The sequence below is a fragment of the Mustelus asterias genome, chromosome 8 (assembly GCF_964213995.1).
Source record: "Mustelus asterias chromosome 8, sMusAst1.hap1.1, whole genome shotgun sequence".
Lineage (NCBI taxonomy): Eukaryota > Metazoa > Chordata > Chondrichthyes > Carcharhiniformes > Triakidae > Mustelus > Mustelus asterias.
Window position 1 is genome coordinate 31,337,087 of NC_135808.1, and position 22,030 is coordinate 31,359,116.

The 22,030-nt window shown below is 44.7% G+C and overlaps 1 protein-coding gene across 1 annotated transcript in view; it reads right to left on the minus strand.

Annotated features, from left to right (window-relative positions):
* Positions 1–2,805: 2,805 nt before the first annotated feature.
* The window catches only part of LOC144497702 (uncharacterized), a 76,149-nt gene continuing 56,924 nt past the window's right edge, over positions 2,806–22,030 (minus strand). The window contains exons 8-13 of the mRNA XM_078219145.1: positions 16,518–17,105; positions 13,596–13,691; positions 13,282–13,515; positions 10,067–10,089; positions 9,829–9,974; positions 2,806–4,044 (exon numbers count right to left, since the gene is read on the minus strand). Of these exons, the coding sequence (XP_078075271.1) occupies positions 3,500–4,044; positions 9,829–9,974; positions 10,067–10,089; positions 13,282–13,515; positions 13,596–13,691; positions 16,518–17,105 (1,632 nt within the window). The 3' untranslated portion in view covers positions 2,806–3,499. The remainder of the gene's footprint in view (positions 4,045–9,828; positions 9,975–10,066; positions 10,090–13,281; positions 13,516–13,595; positions 13,692–16,517; positions 17,106–22,030) is intronic.

Consider the following 22,030-nt stretch of genomic DNA (forward strand, 5'->3'; position numbering starts at 1 on the left):
ACAGAGAGGCTGCCCTGATCCCACCACTCACAGTGCTTTTGACTGATCGGACATGGAATGCAGAAAGACCGTCTCAATAAAGAATTAGTGACTGCTCACTTCTTGACAATGAGTCTTTTAGCCTGGTTTCAGTTAATAGAGCATGGTCCTTTAACCACAGTTAAACACCAGAAATGGCTGTTTCACCACAAACCTGCTACATTTTTAGTGAATTGAATGAGAAAAACATTGATTTTGGGGCTCCCACCTGCCATCTCGAACAACAGTCTCAGGATACGTGGTGGGCCATTTAGGACTGAGATGAGGAGACTGTTCTTCACTCAGAGGATGGTGAACCTATGGAATTCTCTCACACTGGAGTCTGTGGAAGCCACGTCACTGAATATATTTAAGAAGGAAATAGATAAATTTCTAAACTCTAAAAACATCAAGGAAAATGGGAAGAGCAGGGGAGTACGACATTGAGTTAGAGGATCAGCCATGATAATATGGAATGGCAGAACTGGTTTGAAGGGCTGAATAGCCTGCTCCTGCTCCTAGATTCTTTGTTTCTATGTAACATTGATTGCCATTGACAGATTGATGCAGTTGTCCCTTGCAATTGTGTGTTTCAGTTTGCACTCATTGTAATGGCTACATTCAGCTCCCCTCTTAAAAGTGACTATTGTCATTTGTGAAGTGAAGTGAATTGTTCCTGTTATATTCGTTGTTGAGTGGTGTGATGTACACTCAGTGTCTTGCTAATTGGAAGCAGTAATATAGTTCAGAAGTTTACATGCCAATCTATTTTATAACTCCACTTTGATTTCAGCTACAGGGTGGAAACTTCAATATCACCTGTGCACATTCATGGCTAAAATGGTTCCAGCCTGATTAAACATCCAAAGAAAGAAAATAGGAGCAGGAGTCGGCCATTCGGCCCTTTGTGCCTGCTGCACCATTCATTATGATCATGGCTGATCATCCACCTCAGTGTTCTGATCCTGCCTTCCCCACATATTCTTTGATCACCTTTGTCCCAAGAGCTATGTCTAAATCCTCCTTGGAAACATTCGATGTTTTGGCCTCAACTGCTTTCTGTGGTAGTGAATTTCACAGGCTCACCACTCTCTGGGTGAAGAAATTTCTCCTCATCTCAGTCCTAAAAGGTTTACTCTATATCCATAGACTGTGACCCCTGGTCTGGACACCCCCACCACTGGCAACATCCTTCCTGCATCTATCCTGTCTAGTCCCGTTTGACACTTACAGGTTTCAATCTGATCTCCGCTCATTCTTCTGAACTTCGGTGAAAGTAATCGTAACCGACTCAACCTCTCCTTATCTGTCAGCCCCCCCATCCCAGGAATCAGTCTGGCAAACCTTCTCTGCACTCCCTCTGGAACAAGAACATCCTTCCTCAGATAAGGAGACCAAAACTACACACAGTATTCCAGCTGTAGCCTCACAAAGGCCTGTATAATTGCATTAAGACATCCCTGCTCCTGCATTTGAATCCTCTCGCTATGAAGGTCAACATGCCATTTGCCCTTTTTACTGCCTGTTGCACCTGCATGCTTACCGTCCATGACTGGTGTACGAGGACACCCACGTCTCGTTGCACATTCCCCTCTCCTAACTTATGGCCATTCAGACAATAAACTGTTTTTTCTACATAAGTTGATAACCTCACATTTCTCCACATTGCATCTGCCATGTATTTGCCCTCTCGCTCAGCTTGTCCAAATCACACTGATTGCATCCTCCTCACAGCTCACCCTCCAAATTCAAATATAATTTGTTATATTGGAAACATTATTAGATTTCTCTGATTTTTTAGCTTTTATTCAGAGGTGTATCATGCCAGCCATCCATTTTCCAACCCCAGCATCTCTTTCATATAATCGGGGCATTCCCATTTAATCCAGAGTAATGATTGAAATAGAACTGCATTGGCTCCAGCAATGTTGAACATACCTGACCATCCACTGAGCTGATTTCAGAAGAAAATAAAACAAACAGGAAACAACACTCGGAGACAGTGGTTTAACTTGGCAGATTCAGAATGAACCTATCAGCAACAAATGCAGGGAGGAACCAGCCTGTGATTGGATGCACAGTTTTTCCACATTTTCCAAACATGGTGGTGGTGTTCCCGGGAATCTGCTGCTCTTGTCCTTCTAGGTGGCAGAGGTTTTGGGTTCGAAAGATGCTGACTAAGGAGTCTTGGTGAGTTCCTGCAGTGCATGTTGTGGTTGGTACACATGGCTGCTACTGTGCATTGATGTTGGAGGGAGTGAATGTTTGTGGATGGGGTTAGTAATCCGGGTCTCTGAATTCCTGCTCCAGTAACAAAGCCATCATAAATTGTGTCAAGGAGGCCATTTGGCCCATCGAGTATGCACCAGTAACAATCCCACCCAGGCCCTATCCCGATAACCCAACGTATTTACCCTGCTCGTCCCCCTGACACGAAGTGGCAATTTAGCATGGCCAATCCATCGAACCTGTACATTTTTAGATTGTGGGAGGAAACCAGAGCACCCGGAGGAAACCCATGTAGACTGGGGAGAACATGCAGACACCACACAGACAAAACTCATGCAGACAGGGGGAGCACATGCAAACTCCAAAGAGGCAGTCAATCGAGGCCGAAATTGAACCAGGTCCCTGGCTCTGTGAGGCTGCAGTGCTAACCACTGTGCCATCATGCCCCCCTGATGTTATCCTTCAATGTGCAGTATCAGCTTTTGCTCCTCACTCATCTGCAGTTTTAGATTAAGTTTGTGGCTCTTTTTGCAAATGAGAAACTCCAGACAGCAACTCGAGATTTATCAAGAAGAAACTTTTTTATTATATAGAGGAAAAATACCACTTTAAAATTAAACAATATCTTAAATTGAGGAACAATGTGGAATTGATTTAAAGACACTAAAATAACCTCTGACTCCACAAATCCATTCCAATATCAGGGAATACTGGCCTACACCAGAGTAAACAAATGTTTTGCATCTGTTGATGGTTTGCTCAGACTTGCTGAAGCCTCCTAAATATCTCAGTGTCCCAGATTGTGTTATTGGAGATCTCCAGCTAGCACTGTGTGATGTATTATACCATAACTATCCCCTGCCTGGGTGTGACAAGTGTGATATGGCTCTGGGATCCTGCTACTCTTTTTCCTAACAGTGAGTGTGATTCCTGGGATTTGTAACATGGATTCTGTATCCAGGAGAGCAGCAGAGCCTTTCCCAATGGAATGAGGTGGAATGAAGAGTTCCAGGTTGGACAGCGGGTGTGAGGGTCCGAGAGTTCACACTGGGACCTCTTCATCCTGCACAGTAACACACATTGCAGTGTGGGGTCACAGCCCAAGAGCTCAGAGAAAGAAACACTCACCAATCACTGACCCAACGCACACATCTCCAACATTTATTGCCCACACTTTCCCAGTGTTGTTCCCTGCTGTGCCTCACCGTTACTGTGTGAGATGTGGAATATTCTAAATCACCAGTTTAGGAATCTACTGTTCAAAATGACGCAGTTTCAGAGGAGCAGCATTTTTACCCTCATTCAATAATCCGGGAAAGAAAAACGGGAAGAGTTTCTCAGTGAAAGTTTCAGTGAAAGTGTGGAGAACGGACATATCATCAGCATCGTAAAAGCTCACCTGTCCCCCCTCATAGTCCAGGAAAACTCCGATGTTCCTTGGGTTTTCACTCAGAGTCAGGGGGACTGATGGGCTATCGGGAGCTTCATATTCATTCCCATTTCTCATCCACACAGCCCAGTGACCACGTTTAGGACCCAGTGTTATCTTTCCCTTCCTATTGGCTGACTCTCTGGCCACACCCAGTGCCCAGTCAGTCTTGTCCCTGACTCCCACCTCCCAGTAATGTTTCCCTGATGTGAATCCCTCTGACCCCAGGACACATGGAACAAAGTCAAATCTCTCCGGATTATCAGGAACCTGTGCTGCTCGGTTATTTTCTCTCACACTGGTCAGCTCCTCAGACAGGATGAGGTTACGATGCGCTGTGTTTGGGTCCAGGGTCAGTGAGGCTGGAACTGGGGGAATTCAAAAAGAGATCATGTTAAACATTTTAGACAGAGGAAGGTGCATGGACACAGATTAAAATCTCAGGTCAGTAACACTGCACTCAGCACACATTCCAGAATCTGTGTATCAGGAAGTACTTCCATCTGCAATTAGATATAATACCAGACTCCAGTGTGTACAGAGAACAGATATTACAGACTGGGTACAGTGTACAGTTAGATATATTCCCAGACTCCAGTGTGTACAGTGAACAGATATTACAGACTGGGTATGGTGTACAAGTTAGATATATTCCCAGACTCCAGTGTGTACAGTGAACAGATATTACAGACTGGGTACAGTGTACAGTTAGATATATTCCCAGACTCCAGTGTGTACAGTGAACAGATATTACAGACTGGGTATGGTGTACAAGTTAGATATATTCCCAGACTCCAGTGTGTACAGTGAACAGATATTACAGACTGGGTATGGTGTACAGTTAGATATATTCCCAGACTCCAGTGTGGACAGTGAAAAGATATTACAGACTGGGTACGGTGTACAGTTAGATATATTCCCAGACTCCAGTGTGGACAGTGAACAGATATTACAGACTGGGTACGGTGTACAGTTAGATATATTCCCAGACTCCAGTGTGGACAGTGAACAGATATTACAGACTGGGTATGGTGTTCTGATGCCCCTTTACAGAAGGAAATCTGCCACACTTACCTGGTGTGTCCGACATGTGATTACAGATGTAGTGGCATCTTAACTGTTTTCTGAAATAGCCGAACAAGCCACTCAGTTCAAGGTAATGAAGGATGAGTATTAAGCACCGGCCTTGCCAGTGACACCCACATCCCATGAAAGAATAAAAAGAACAGATTTCCTGTCGGGAAGGAGGAGTTGATCAGCAGCACTGTAAATAAGGAACTCGCTGACATACAGAATAATGTTGTACAGTATTTACAATAGACAAAGAGATCCGTAAGTCAGATAGCCCAAGGAAAAATATTATTGAATAAGGGATAGGGACTCACCAAAAAAAAAATCCAGTCTAAGGAAAATAACAATAAGAAGAAAAGAATGGCACTAAAATGTGACACATCCTCAGAACCAGGTTATATTCCAACCCAAACGTTTCGGAATTAGGAAACATTTCTACACATGAGATGTGTCAGAATCTCGGAACTCACTTCTGCATTTTGGAATTCAGAAGAATGAGAGGTGATCTCATTAAGGGGTTTGACAGGTAAATGCTGAGAGGTTGCTTCCCCTCATGGGAGAGTGTAGGACCAGAGAGGCATAGTCTCAGAATAAAAGGGCACCAATTTAAGACTGAGATGAGGAATTTCTTCTCTCAGGGGGTTGTGAGTCTTTGGAAACCCTTGCCACAGAGAGCTGTGAGAGCAGAGTCCTTGTGTATGTTGGCACAATGGATTGCACTGCCGCCTCACAGCACCAGGGACCCAGGTCCGATTCCAGCCTTGCGTGGAGTATGCATGTTCTCCCTGTGTCTGTGTGGATTTCCTTTGGGTGCTCTTGTTTCCTCCCAGAGCTAAGATGTGCAGGTTAGGTGAATTGGCCATGCTAAATTCGCCCTCAGTGTCCCAAGATGTTTAGGTTTGGGTAATTAGCAGGGTAAATACGTGGGGTTACAGGGATATGCTGGGAATGCTCTTAGAGAGTCAGTGCAGACTAAATGGGCCGAATGGTCTCCTTCTGCACTGTAGGGGTAGGGATTCTATATTTAAGGCTGAGCCAGATTGATTCTTGATCAGTAAAAGAATAAAGGTGTACAGGGAAAGGGCTGGAAAGTGGATGTGAAGAATGTTGGATCAGCCGTGATCCTACTGAATGGTGGAGCATGTTCGAGGGGCTGAACGGCCGACTCCATGGTCTTATATGGCAATCGATAAAAACTCATTTCTATATCGGAAAATGAGAGTGGTGTAAATTTTAAACATAGGTGTACACAGATATGGGACTGAGGCAGGTACAATTTGTGCAGTTAGATCACAAGTTCTGTGGGTGCGATCAGGACTCCAGGATGGTAGTCTCCCTACCTGGTGCTGGGGTACTGGATGTCTCCGAGCGGATAGGAGGCATATTAAAAGGGGAGGATAAAGAAACGGATGTCATTGTACACATGGTGCAAATGACGTAGATAGGAAGAGCAGGGGGATCCTACGAGAGCAATTCAGGGAGTTGGGAAATAGGCTAAAAAGTAGGGCCTCCTGGGTGACAATCTCTGGGCTGCTCCCAATGCCTAGGGCCAGTGAGGCTAGGAATAGGGAGACAGTACAATTGAACGTGTGGCTAAAGTACTGGTGCAGGAGGGAGGGCTTCATATTCCTGGATCACTGGGAAGTTTTCAGGAGAGGATGGCACCTGTACAAGAAGGTCGGGTCACAACTAAATTGGAAGGGCACGAATATCCTGGCTGGGAGTTTTGCTAGTGCAGTTCGGGTGGGTTTAAATTAATATGGCAGGGGGGTGGGGATCAAAAAATTATGTCGACAAGTGTAGAGGCTGGGGACGAGCTTGGGGCCAGGACAAGGCTGGCGAAGAAGAAGAGCACTCTGGGGGAGGATGACCTCACTGAGCCTGGAGATCTGGAGTGCATCTACTTCAATGCAAGGAGCGTAGCAGGTAAGACAGACGAACTTAGGGCCTTAATGCTTCCGAGGAATTTGGATATGGTTGCGGTGACAGAGACTTGGTTGAAAGAGGGACAGGACTGGCAATTGAATATTCCAGGGTACAAGTGTCTTAGGTGAGACAGAGAAGGGGCCACAAGAGGTGGGGGAGTAGCAGTATTAGTTAGAGAGCATATTACAGCGGTGCAGATGGAGGACAATTCAGAGGGGTCGTGTAACGAGTCACTGTGGGTGGAGTTCAGAAACAGGAAGGGTGCAGTCACTATGTTGGGGGTATACTACAGGCCCCCTAACAGCCCAAGGGAAGTGGAAGAACGGATATGTCAGGAGATAATGGATAGGTGCAGGAAAAATAGGGTTGTTGTAGTGGGAGACTTCAATTTCCCTGGTATAGACTGGAAATTGCGTAGGGCTGGGAGTCTGAATGGGGAGGAATTTGTAAAATGCGTACAGGGAGGTTCTTTGGAACAATATGTAGATAGTCCAACGAGAGAGGGGGCTATACTGGACCTAGTACTGGGGAATGAGCCCGGTCAGGTCTTCAAAGTTTCGGTAGGGGAACATGTGGCAACTAGTGACCACAATTCTGTTAGCTTTAGGATAGTGATGGAAAAGGATGAGTGGTGTCCTAAGGGTAAGGTGTTGGATTGGGGGAAGGCTAACTTTAGTGGGATTAGGCAGAAATTGGCAGCTGTTGATTGGGAGAGGCTGTTTGAGGGTAAATCCATGTCTGGCATGTGGGAGTCATTTAAGGAACAGTTGTTAGGACTGCAGGATAGGCATGTGCCTGTAAAAAAGAAGGATAGGAAGGGTAGGATTCGAGAACCGTGGATAACCAGGGAAATTCAGCGATTGGTCAAAAAGAAAAGAGAGGCGCACGTTAGGTCCAGGCAGCTAAAAACGGAGGGAGCTCTGGAGGAGTACAAAGAAAGTAGGAAAAAACTCAAACGAGGAATTAGGAGGGCAAAAAGGGGTCACGAAATGTCCTTGGCAGACAGGATTAAGGAGAATCCCAAGGCATTTTATTCATACGTTAGGAACAAAAGGGTTGTCAGGGAAAAAATCGGACCTCTCAGGGACAAAAGTGGGGTATTATGCTTAGAGCCCAAAGAAGTTGGGGAGATGCTAAATGAATACTTTGCGTCAGTATTCACAAAGGAGAGGGATGTGTTGACTGGGAGTGTCTCGGAGGGGAGTGTTGAACCGTTGGAGAAAATCTCCATTACAAGGGAGGAAGTGTTCGGTTTTTTTAGGGAATAGAAAGACTGACAAATCCCCAGGGCCTGATGGAATCTATCCAAGGCTGCTCAGGGAGACGAAAGATGAAATCGCTGGGCCTCTGACACAAATCTTTGTCTCGTCACTGGACACAGGTGAGGTCCCAGAGGATTGGAGGATAGCTAATGTGGTCCCGTTATTTAAGAAGGGTTGGAAGGATAACCCGGGGAAATTATAGGCCGGTGAGCTTGACGTCCGTGGTAGGGAAGTTGTTGGAGAGGATTCTTAGAGATAGGATGTATGCGCATTTAGAAAGGAATCAACTCATTCACGATAGTCAGCATGGTTTTGTGAGAGGGAGGTCATGCCTCACTAACCTGGTGGAGTTTTTTGAAGAAGTGACGAGAATGGTTGATGAGGGAAGGGCCGTGGATGTCGTCCATATGGACTTTAGTAAAGCGTTTGACAAAGTCCCTCATGGTAGGCTGGTGCAAAAGGTTGGATCTCATGGGATAAAGGGGGAGGTGGCTAGATGGGTGGAGAACTGGCTTGGTCACAGAAGACAGAGGGTGGTAGTGGAAGGGTCTTTTTCCTGTGACTAGTGGTGTTCCATAGGGCTCTGTATTGGGACCTCTGCTGTTTGTGATTTATATAAACGATCTGGAAGAAGGTGTAACTGGAGTGATCAGTAAGTTTGCGGACAACACGAAAATGACTGGACTTGCAGATAGTGAGGAACATTGTCAGAGACTACAGAAGGATATAGATAGGCTGGAAATTTGGGCAAAGAAATGGCAGATGGAGTTCAATCCAGATAAATGCGAAGTGATGCATTTTGGTAGAACTAACGTAGGGGGGAGCTATACGATAAATGGCAGAACCATAAAGGGTGTAGATACGCAGAGGGACCTTGGTGTGCAAGTCCACAGATCCTTGAAGGTGACGTCACAGGTGGAGAAGTTAGTGAATAAGGCATATGGCATGCTTGGCTTTATAGGATGGGGCATAGAATATAAAATTTGGGGTCTGATGTTGCAGTTGTCCAGAACATTGGTTCGACTGCATTTGGAATACTGCGCCCAGTTCTGGTCGCCACACTATCAGAAGGACGTGGAGGCTTTAGAGAGAGTGCAGAGGAGGTTTACCAGGATGTTGCCTGGTATGGAAGGGCTTAGTTCTGAGGAGAGATTGGGTAAACTGGGGTTGTTCTCACTGGAAAGACGGAGGATGAGGGGTGACCTAATGGAGGTGTATAAAATTATGAAAGGCATAGATAGGGTGAACGGTGGGAAGCTTTTTCCCAGGTCGGTGGTGACGTTCACGAGGGGTCATAGGTTCAAGGTGAGGGGGGGAAGATTTAACACGGATATCAAAAGGACGTATTTTACACAGAGGGTGGTGGGGGCCTGGAATGCGCTGCCGGGCGAGGTGGTGGAGGCGGACACACTGGGAATGTTTAAGACTTATCTAGATAGCCATATGAACGGAGTGGGAATGGAGGGATACAAAAGAATGGTCTAGTTTGGACCAGGGAGAGGCACAGGCTTGGAGGGCCGAAGGGCCTGTTCCTGTGCTGTGTTGTTCTTTGTTGTTCTTTAAATCAGCCACTGAAAGGCAAAACAGGCCTGAAGGTGCTAAATGGCCTTGTCCTGATCCTATATTATACGATCACTGCTCAGTTTTTTTGGCTCAGAGAGGAACACCATTATCCAGGGCTCTCAGTCTGATCCTTTCCAGTGAGTCCATGGAGAGTCTGAGTGATTGGATGTCAAATCTGATTCCCTCATGCCCAAATCGTTCAAACTCAGGTCCCTCAAGTGAGGTCCCCAATAATCTCTCCTCAATAACAGGCACACCTTCGGGAGAGGGCTGGGGGAGATGATGAGGGCAGGAAACAGAGAGTGAACACAAAGCTGTGGAGTTTCTTACCTGGAGAGATGATCTTTTTCATTTTCTTCCACACTGCGTAGAGTAACGGGCCTCGAAATCCCAAGTATCTCCTTCTTGGAAACTTCAATATCTCTCCATCTTCACCTCTCTCTGCATCTTCCTCATCTTCCCCTATATCCAGGTAGCTGTGTGAATGGGATTGATTTAATCACTCTCTGCTGGATACAGACTGTGATCACAGTGTAAAACCCTGTGTGAGTTTGGATTAGATACTCACCTTTCTCTCAATCTTTTCAGTTCCTGTGGGACAGAGAATCAGCAACATTTTAATAAATACACACGCTGCTGTTTAGATTGTAATTTTCAATGATGTAGAATCAGTGATTTTAGTTAAATGTGAAGGGATTTGGGTGGAGTTTTTACTCATGGCTTCCACTCATGTGAAACCACACCAGTTATCAACCCCCAGCCCAACCTTGCCCCATTGTGTCGACAGGGTTTCCTCAGCTGTAGAAGAGTTTGAAAGCACACTAATAGTTACATTTATTTCTGATCTCTATTTTTCAAATAACTAAAGAGCTTCTATCCATGTCAACATCTGCTGCTATCAGCTGTGGACACTTCAATGCAGCATTCCTTTGACAGGGAGACAGCAGTTAACGTACCAGCTCCTGGACACTCGCAGCAGCTCAGATGTGAACAGAATGAGGCTCATTGTGATGTCCCCACAGTCAAATAGCCTCTAATTGCTCAGTGTTTGAATTGGTGTCACCCATGGGACTGAACCCCAACATGTCATTGCTCTCAGCACCAGCACCCATGGGACTGAACCCCAACATGTCACTGCTCCCAGCACCAGCACCCATAGGACTGAAAAGCAGTGTCACTGCTCTCTGTCCAATTAGTTTATCCTCGTGTTTGTGCTCCACTCCACTCAAATCTCCTGCTGCATCTCTCTCACCCCATCAGCATGAGGTTCTAATTCTTTCCTAATTACGTATTTTTCTGGCTTCCAGTTAGTGAACTGTTTCCCTCAATTGCTGCATGTGGGGGAAACTCCACATTCTAACCAGCCCCTGGGCAAACAATTCCTTACTGGAGTTATTTGTGACTGGCTTATTTTTATGGCCCTTTGTGCTTCCTTTCCAAGGGTTCAAATCCCACTCCTGACACCATGTTCCAAGTGCTGGATAAAATGACTTCTGCCCTCAAGTCTTTATAAACCAAGGAGGACATCAGAGGACAGGTGATGATGTAAGACCGATGGCAAGTCCCATTGCAAACAGGCATGTCTCCAAATATTAATTTTGTTTTTTCCCGCAAAGAGAAACACTTTCTCCATCAACTATAATGAATCCATCACAATTTAAAAGAAACACAGCAGCCCATCTGGTGTAGGTACACCCACAGTGCTGGTAGAAAAGGAGTTTCAGGATTCTGACCCAGGGACAGTGCAGGATAAGGTACCAAGTCAGGATGGTGTGTGGTTCGGAGGGCAGTTTACACATGGTGCTGTTCCCATGCATCTGCTGCCCTTGTCCCAGCTGGTAGATTGCAGGTCAGGAAGGTGATGTTGAGCCACATGTTGCCCTGGAGCTGTGTGGAAGAGTCCAGGAGCTGCTCCACTGACTGCTGTCTCTCTATGGAAGATATGCTGTATTTAAAGGTCACATCACTGTATCCAACTCAGAGCAGCACAGACTGGATTTCACCTGCTTTTCAGGACTGGACATATCTGGCAATTTTGCACATTGTCAGCTAGACACCAGAGTTGCAGTTATGCTGGTTAGAGTTGTGGCTATTCTGAAGGATCTATTGCTGGAATACTGTCAGGGCCCAGAGCCTTTTCAGTATCCATCACCTTTAGCCGTTCTTGATATCACATGGAGCGAATCGAGTTGGCTGAAGACTGGCATCTGTGATGCTGGAGACATTCCTAGGAGGACAAGATGGATCCTCCACTTGGCACATCTGGCTGAATATGTCTGCGAATGCTTCAGCCTTATCATTTACACTGATGTGCTGGGATCCTGCATCATTGAGGATGGGATATTTGTGTAGCATCATGAGTGTTCAGAAGTGAACACTCTTCAATATTTCATGGAACATAGAACATAGAACAGTACAGCACAGAACAGGCCCTTCGGCCCACGGTGTTGTGCCAAGCTTTATCTGAAACCAAGATCAAGCTATCCCACTCCCTATCATCCTGGTGTGCTGAATGTGCCTATCCAATAACCGCTTAAATGTTCCTAAAGTGTCTGACTCCACTATCACTGCAGGCAGTCCATTCCACACCCCAACCACTCTCTGAGTAAAGAACCTACCTCTGATATCCTTCCTATATCTCCCACCATGAACCCTATAGTTATGCCCCCTTGTAATAGCTCCATCCACCCGAGGAAATAGTCTTTGAACTCTATCTATCTATCCCCTTCATCATTTCCTGAGATTGTTACCTCGCATCCACTGACTCGATATTGTTCTTAAAATGGGGAGGCCAGAACATTGTGTGATTGAACCAAGATTCAACCGGGGTTAACGGCACTTTCTCAGCTTGTTATTCAATGTGGAAGTGAATGTACAAATGGTCACAACTTTCTCTGTCCTGTGTGTGGGTCTGAGAGTTTCTTTGTATTTATTCGGGGGATGTGGGCGTCGCCGGCTGGGCCAGCATTTATTGCCCATCACCAATTGTCCATGAACTGAATGGCTCGCTCAGTCATTTCAGAGAGTATTTAAGAGTCAATATTCAGTGAGCCAGATGGATTCTATGACAGTTGTTTCATGGTTAACATAAGACTTTTCATTCCAGATTTTTATTTCATTCATCAGCATGATGGGATTCAAATGCAGGTCACCAGAACGTTACTCTGGATTACTCGTCCAATGACAATACCACTACCCTATCACCTCACCAAGTCCACTGATATGAAAGGAAAATCAGGCAGACTATAAAACTGACTCACAATTGACCCTAAGTGGGATTTCCACCCACCTATGTGTGGAACTCAGTGCTGATGACCTTCTATGGTCTGCTTTGTCCCATTGGGACTGGTTCCTCCCTCAACGTCTCCATTATGAAAGATTTCTCATTGCTGTCTCAATGTCCTTACAGGTCTCTATGTCCATCCCTGGTTTCAGGTCACCCATCTCTTCTCTCCCACTCCTTCTCTGGATCCTTTCATTCTGGTTCCAGTTACTCCGCAGCCAGCTCTTATAAAATACTGTTTACAATCACAGTAAGAAGTCTCGCAACACCAGGTTAAAGTCGAACAGGTTTATTTGGAATGACGAGCTTTCAGAGCGTTGCTCCTTGCTCAGGTGCGTAGGAGCAGCGCTCCAAACGCTCGTGATTCCAAAAAAACCTGTTGGACTTTAACCTGGTGTTGTGAGACTTCTTACTGTGCCCACCCGAGTCCAGTGCCAGCATCTCCACTTCATGGTTCATAATCACACCAACAGTTTGGGGATTCGGTTATAAAGGGTCACCTTGAGAAAGGAGACGCTGTCTTGCTGCTCGATGTCGACACAAAGGTTCAATATTTTCCCCTCAAGTGAAGTCAGTTCCTCTTCAATTCTTCTCAGATTCTCCGCCATTGGTCGCAGATCTTCCTCCTTTTGTCTCCTCAGCTCTTCAATGAAATGTTTCTCTTTGTCTTCAAGATATCGATGGATTTTGGCAAATTGTGTGGAGATGTCTTGCTCCAGGGATCCAGTGAGTTGCTATGACAGTGAGAGAGATTGTTTAAACAGCGGGTTGTTAAAGAGTTGCAGTGTTGAAAGGGAGCTGAAGTCATACTCACCTCCAGTTCTGAAATCTCCCTCTGCTGCTGCTGTTTCAATTCACTTTGATTTTGCATTTCATTCTCCATGGAATCCAAGGATAATTTCAGCTGGTCCTAAAAATGGAATCAGATCTCAGCGTGATCCATTGTAATGTCTGCTGTTATATCACAAACTGTGAGGAGAGGTGTTCAGGGAGAGCTGTTAACATGTGGCACAAGCACTTTATAACCGGCAGAGTGAAAGGTATTGTATCAGACCAGGTACAGCTTCAAACCAATCACAGCTTCATGGCGTATAGAATATATGAATGGATTTGATAGTTCAGTAAGAAGTCTCACAACACCACGTTAAAGTCCAACAGGTTTATTTGTTAGCACAAGCTTTCGGAGTGCTGCTCCTTCATCAGGTGACTGAGGAGCCTTCAGGAGAACAGTGACCACGACACCACACAACCCTGCCACAGCAACCTCTTAAGATGTGCCAGATCATTGACACGGATGTCGTCATCTCACGTGAGAACACCATTCACCAGGTACACAGTACATACTCTTGAGACTCGGCCAACAATGTCGACCTGATACGCTGTAGGAAAGGATGTCCCGAGGCATGGTACATTGGGGAGACCATGCAGACGCTACAACAACTGATGAATGAACACCGCTCGACAATCAGCAGGCAGGAGTGTTCTCTTCCTGTAGGGGAGCACTTCAGCAGTCACCAGCATTCAGCCGCTGATCTTTGGGTAAGCGTTCCTTCTCCAAGGCGGCCTTCACAACACGCGACAACGCAGACTCGCTGAGCAGAAACTGATAGCCAAGTTCCGCACACATGAGGACGGCCTCAACTGGGATCTTGGGTTCATGTCACACTATCTGTAACCCCCACAACTTGCCTGAGCTTGCAAAACCTCACTAACTGTCCTGTCTGGAGACAATACACACCTCTCTAACGTGTGCTTAACCCTCTCTCCACTCACATTGTCTGTACCTTTAAGACTTGATTACCTGTAAAGACTCGCATTCCAACAATCATCTTGTAAATTGAGTTTGTGCCTCTGTATGCCCTGTTTGTGTACACAACTCTTCACTTACCTGATGAAGGTGCAGCACTCCAAAAGCTTGTGCTACCAAATAAACCTGTTGGACTTTCACCAGATGTTGTAAGACTTCTTACCCCAGTCCAACGCCGGCATCTCCACATCTTTGATAGTTTTGACATTGTTAATTGTAAAGTAATTACTTAACATTTATTTAGTGTCACAAGCAGGCTTACCTTAACACTGCAATGAAGTTACTGTGAAAACCCTCCTGTCGCCTCACTCCCAGCACCTATTCAGGCACATTGAGGGAGAATTTAGCATGGCCAGTGCACCTAACCAGCACATCTTTTTGGATTGTATGCTGGTCTTGGGGATTAACTGGGGATTCAATGGACCTCATACAAATAGGCACAGGCTAATACTGTGACAGTTGTGTTGGATTTGCGGACTTGAGGGGTTGAATTTCATTGGGGGGTAGAGTGGGGTTGAAGCGTATTGTTTAGACATTGTTTATTATATAGTCATTGTGTTTGATTGTGTGCAGGTCTTGTGTATTCACTGGGGATTCACTGGACCCCCTACACATAGGCACAGACTAAAACTGTGACAGTTGGGTGGGAGGTTTAGACTTATGGGGTTGAATTTCATAGGGGGGGTGTCGGGTGGGGGTGGAGTGTGTTGTTCACCTGGATGATAAAATTAGTTGGATTGCAACAGATTTGAAGAAAATGCTGCAATGAAGAAAACTTACGTCAAGCTGCATTACCCGACAGTAATCGTGAACACAGTCTGTCATGAAGGAACCTGGTCTAGTTTGGACCAGGGAGCGGCACGGGCTTGGAGGGCCGAAAGGCCTGTTCCTGTGCTGTATTGTTCTTTGTTGTTGTTCTTTGTTAATAAATCTTAAACTCTATAACTAGAGTTACCGACCCTCCCGTTATGTCCTGTTGCCTCCCTGAATTGAAGACTAATCTCCAGGATTCTGCTGGCATCGACCCAGAAGAAATCTCACCGGGACATGAGAAACTGAGTTTATAATTTTCTTGGAAAACAGCGATGTTGGGAAATGACTGACAGTAAAATAAAATTAGCCAATCAGTTGTTGAAGGCTCTCTGTTCATTTCCCAATTGGTTGAGAAGCCAATGCTGATGAGGATTGACATGTGCATTGGCCAATGGCTGGAGTCTGAGGGCGGGGTTTAGATGTGGAGATGCCGGTGTTGGACCGCGATAAACAAAGTGAGAAGTATCACAACACCAGGTTAAATTCCAACAGGTTTATTTGGTAGCACAAGCCACAAGCTTTCGGAGCGCTGCTCCTTCATCAGGGAAGTGGGAGTTCTGTTCACAAACAGGGCATATAAAGACACAAACTCAATTTACAAAATAATGGTTGGAATGCGAGTCTTTACAGGCCTTAAAGGTACAGACAATGTGAGTGCAGAGAGGGTTAAGCACAGGTTAAAGAGATGCGTATTGTCTCCAGCCAGGACAGTAAGTGAGATTTTGCAATCCCAGGCAAGTCGTGGGGGTTACAGACAGTGTGGCATGAACCTAAGATCCCGGTTTAAAGACAGGAAATCATGTGCTGAATTCTCCAGGGACAGAATCAGTTTCAATGCGTTCCCCAACTCCAGAAAAAAATCAACACAACACAGCCTTAATGAAAAAAGCTGAAACCTGGGACTGCATTCATATAATGTCAGTGTAAATAGAGGCTGTGAGACCTTTCACACACTATTAACATTAACACTCACATTTCCCACTGTCAGATGTCAGTATTGAGCTGAAAGCGAGCAATCGGGCAGAGCAACGTTTGTCCACTAACTTATTGCAGTCCCGGTTACAGCCCAATAATCACAATGAACATGGAGACGGGTAACTCACTGTGTTCCCTTACCTTGTACTTGTCAAAAGCTATTGGTAGAGTTAGGAGTCTGTGGACTGAATGTGGGGGAGAACCTACACATTTGGCACAGATCAGAATCTCTTCATCCTCACAGAACAGGATCAGCTTCTCCCCGTGTTTCTCACAGAGAGACTGCTCCCTCTCTGTGTCTCCATCCAGCTTCTCCCCGTGTTTCTCACAGAGAGACTGCTCCCTCTCTGTGTCTCCATCCAGCTTCTCCCCGTGTTCCTCCTCCAGTTTCAGCTCCAGTTGCCTGGCTTCCTCACAGAGATTGGCCAGTACCCTGCTACTGGTGAAACTTCTCCGGGGGAGAAGCTGCTGACATTCCGGGCAGGACACAGCCTGACGCTGCTTTCCCCAACACTTCTGGATACAGGATTTACAGAAGTTGTGCTCACAGTCCAGCCGCACCGGCTCCACAAACAGAGACTGACAGATGGAGCAGGTTAAACCCTCAAACAGGGATAAGATGTGTTTACTGACGGCCATCTCCGTTGCTGCTCCTGCTTCTGTTATTCGCTGAACTTTCAGTTTCATTTCACCCCGGTTATCAGTATATTTCACCTCGCTCTCTGTGTCCTTGAAGGGGCAGTATCACCAAGACAAGTTTTCCGGCAAAATAAAACTTCCCTTTATCCAACTGACTTTTCCAGTCTGTACAGATCAAAGATGAGAATCTGGAGAGAGGCAGCAATTTGAACAGGGATTCATCCATTAACCCCTTCACTGCTAACGGTAAAATGCACATCAGGAATCTGTGTAAATCTGCCCTCAACCCCAAGTGAACCCATCAGATTCCCCAGGAATCCCAGCAAGAAAATGTTTTTAAACTAATCCCACTGCCTCACTGTCAATTCCCAAAATCCAGTATACATCCCAAATTATTCCTCTCTGCCCTGCTCCCTCCCAGAAACATGTACCAATCCCAACTGAACCCATTGATCCACAATATCCCAAGATCCCTATCGTATTGCAGATTGCCTCATTCTCTCCCACAATCCTGTATCGATCCCAAACTAATCCGACTGCTTTCTTTCCCCATGGTAATGTGAATCCCCCAAAAAATCTCTGCTCTGCACTCCCCCCATAATCCCACTGCTCAACACTCTCTCCATTACCTTGTATCAATCCCAAACTAATCCCACTTCCCCAATCTCTCCCTGAACTCTGTATTTATCCCAAATTAATCCCACTGTCCCACTCTCTCCCCATAGCTCTGTATCAACCCCAAATTAACCCATTGCCCCACACTCTCCCCATAGCCCTGATTCTCACCTATACCCCTGTATCTTAGAATCCTACAAGTGCAGAAGGAGGCCATTCAGCCCAAGGAGCCTGCACCGGCCACAATCACAGGATGTAGCATCACTGGCTAGGCCAGCATTTATTGTCCTTCCTTCATTGCCCTTCAGAAAAGTTCCCTTCTTGAACCGCAACAATCCATGAGTTGTAGGTACACCCACAGTGCTGTTAGGGAGGAAGTTCAGGATTTTGACCCAGTGACGGTGAAGGAACGGGTTCAGAATTCTTCTGATTATTTCCAAGTCAGGATGGTGAGTGACTTAGAGCGGAACAATTTTAGTCCCCAAAAGTCAGTAACATTCTGCTTTTTAGCCATTTCACTTTGAACCGTGTGATATTTTTCATCATTAGTCTTTAGCAAAGCTGGAATTTCGTTACTCAACAGTTTATGTTTTAAATTCAAGCTTACTAAGACACGGGTTTCAGAAAACTTTCCTTATTTCTGACTGGGGGATGGTGCATGGAGGGAACACTGCTTTTCCTGGGCCTGGTTGTAATGGATACAATTTCAAAATGTGAAACTGATGCAAGATTTGGAAGTATTGTGCACGGTGAGGAGAATAGTGATGGACTTCAAGAGGATGTAGAGAGGCTGGTGGAATGGGCAGACACGTGGCAGATCAAGTTTAATGTAGATCAGTGGGAAGTGATACATTTTGGTCAGAAGAATGAGAAGATGTGACACAAAATAAAGGTTACAATTCTAAATGCAGGAGCAGAGGGAGCTGGGTGTATTTTGCATCAATCATTGAAAGTGGCAGGACAAGTTCCAGTTACTCAATTACATTGAATCCTGAGTTTTATAAATAGGGCACAGAGTACAAAAGCAAGTCAGTTATAAACATTTATAAAACATCGGCTCAGCCTGAACGGGAAGAATGTGAATGTTTTTGAAAGGATGCAGCAAATATTTACGAGAATGTTTCTGAGGATGAGAGAGTTCAGTTATGTGTATAGATTGGTGAAGCTGGCACTGTTCTCCTTGGAGAAGAGAAAGTTGAGAGGAGATTTGTTAGATGTATTCAAAATCATGGGGGATCTGGATAGAGTAAATAGGGAGAAACTGTTCCCATCTGCAGAATTGACATGAGGAAAAACCTCCCTACCCAACATGTGGTTTGGATCTGGAATGCACTGACTGAGTATTTGCTGCAGACAGACCCGATTGCTGTTTCCAAAAAGGAACTGGATAATGATCTGAAGGGAAAAGGCTTTGCAGGAATACATGGGAAAGGGGGAGGAGTGGGACTAGTTGAGTTGCTGTAGCAGAGAATTGACACAGAGACAAGACAATGTGCTGAAAGGACTCCTGGCTGTAAGCATTCTTTGATTCTATGAGTCACCTTGCTCTGATTTCCAACCATTCAGACTACTCAATACCTAAACAAAATTTATTGCACCACCAGTAATAATCAGGACAATGGAAGTTCTGGGAGGGATCAGCCTCCACTGAGTAGAATGTGCATCCACAACATTTTCTTCTGATTATTTTTATTTGGCCAATAAGAATACATTGCTTTGTAATTCCACACAATTCAAGAGGTGAATAGAAGTTCACAAACCGCACCATATCCACCTCCTGGACCATCCCTCCACTCACATACACACTCGCATCCTGAAACATAATTGCAATAAATAAGTAATTCCATGCATTGAGTTGTGGAGAATCGGGGATCAGTTAGCTCAGTTGGCTGGATGGCTGGTTTGTGATACAGAGTGAGGCTAGCAGCGTGGGTTCAATTCCTGTACCAGCCGAGGTTATCCATAAAACCTCCGCCTTCTTAAGCTTGCCCCTTGTATGAGGTGTAGTGACCCTCAGGTTAAATCACCACCAGTCAGCTCTCTCTGTCCCTAAGGGGAGAGCAGCCTATGGCCCTCTGGGACTGTGAAGACTTTCAATCAGACTTGTGACCCACAAACCCAAAATAAATATCATTAAAACTTAGATTTATTTCAAAAAGATTTTTGGGCTCCATTTGTTTGCAATAACTGTCCATTTGTAAATTTATAGTCGTAACCACATGGCTAGACAGAGTCCTGTAAATGGTGAATTCAGAATGTTCATTAACAATCAAAAGGTAACAAGTCAGAAAGATAAAAAGCAAAGTGTCAATTAACAGTAATTCACAGTCAGAGGAGAAAGCTTAACTTTGAAAATTGGACAGACTTCTCACCACTCTGCTCAGACCAGGATGTGAAGTGACAGCTGCAAAAACATGTAAAAGCAACTCCCCACCAAGCACTGCTCAAGACCACTTTTTATACCTTAATGACATTGAAATCCCATTTTCGACAATTGTGAAAAATACCCAATTGGCCTATTACTTGTCAATAATGAAATAAGAGTTTGCCTCATTGGGTTTCTTTTTGCTAATTATGCGCAATGTCTCAACTTTAAGGCTCTATTAAGCTTTATCTCTTATCTTGAATTCGCCCAAGTGGCAAACAATAATTGGTGAATATAACTGTCTGTCACTTATAATGGACATGATGTGGAGATGCCGGTATTGGAATGGGGTAAGCACAGTAAGAAGTCTTACAACACCAGGTTAAAGTCCATGTCTTTAACCTGCTGTTGTGAGACTTCTTACTTATAATAGAGACATCTTGAACAGGAGCCTATTCATTCCCTCTGACAAGGTTAACAAGTTCATGTTATCTTTTTAATCTGTCTGGAAAAAGCAACATCTTATAATTCTCATCACTTTTGAAGAATTTGTATTAAAGTCAAGGGTTAATGACATAATGTGTTTAGAATTATAACATTTATAACCTTTTTGTGTTACAGGTGATATTACCAGTCCTACAACTACATTGATGAATGAATTACTTATTCTTTAATTGCCTCACTAATTTTCTCACTAAGTCTAATTTTCATGAATCTGGCTGGTTTCCAATAAGGCAGGTTTTGGGTTTTTTTGATGGTTTTAGTCAATTCATTACAAAATGCTCAATAACATATTAATTCAGATTACAGAAAGACAGTTACACTGAAAGTTTTTAAAAATATTTTTCCAATCAAATCAAGTCCAATTCAGAGTCTCAACAAGTTGAGACATTTCCGATCCAAGCTGACAAGACAGGGTGTGCAACCCTTTACCCTGTCCTGGGGCTGATCTACATGAGCCAAGCTGATTGGAGTAGGCAGAGGTTTCCTCCTCCAAGGCTTGATCTTATTTGCATCTTAGCCAAAAGGCTGAGATGCCACTTTTAAAAATTGCTTCATATGAAAATAAAGCTTAAATGTAACCTAATGACCTCAACCAAGCGCAGCATCTGCATAACTACACTTGATCTTAGCCAAAAGAGGCAGTACACTGAAAGTATTGAGTTTGAAACTACCAACTCTCTGTCAGTTGTGACCAAAGGTCTTTGAGCTGAAAACATGAACTCTGTTCTCTCTCTTCACAGAGAGGCTGCCCTGATCCCACCACTCACAGTGCTTTTGACTGATCGGACATGGAATGCAGAAAGACCGCCTCATTAAAGAATTAGTAACTGCTTGGTTCTTGACAAAGAGTCTTTTAGTCTAGTTACATGATAAACTTCAGTTAATAGAGCATGCTCCTTAAATTAATCACAGTTAAACACCACAAACAGGCCACTTTTTTAGTGAATTGAATGAGAAAGACGATGATTTTGGGGCTCCCACCCGCCATCTCGGATAACAGTCTCAGGATATGGGGTGGACCATTTAGGGGAATGTTCTTCACTCAGAGGATGGTGAACCTGTGGAATTCTCTCAAACTAGAGTCTATGGAAGGCACGTCACTGAATGTATTTAAGAAGGAAATAGATAGATTTCTAAACTCTAAAAACGCAAAGAAAATGGGGAGAGCAGGGGAGTGTGACATTGAGTTAGAGGATCAGCCATGATAATATGGAATGGCAGAACTGGTTTGAAGAGCCGAATGGGCTTCTCTAGCTCCAATTTTCTTTGTTTCTATGAAACATTGATTGCCATTGACAGATTGATGCAGTTGTCCCTTGCAATTGCGTGTTTCAGTTTGCACTCATTGTAATGGCTACATTCAGCTTCCCTCTTAAAAGTGACTATTGTCATTTGTGAAGTGAATTGTTACTGTTATATTCGTTGTTGAGTGGTGTGATGTACACTCAGTGTCTTGCTAATTGGAAGCAGTAATATTGTTCAGGAGTTTACATGCCATTCTATTTTATAACTCCACTTTGATTTCAGCTGC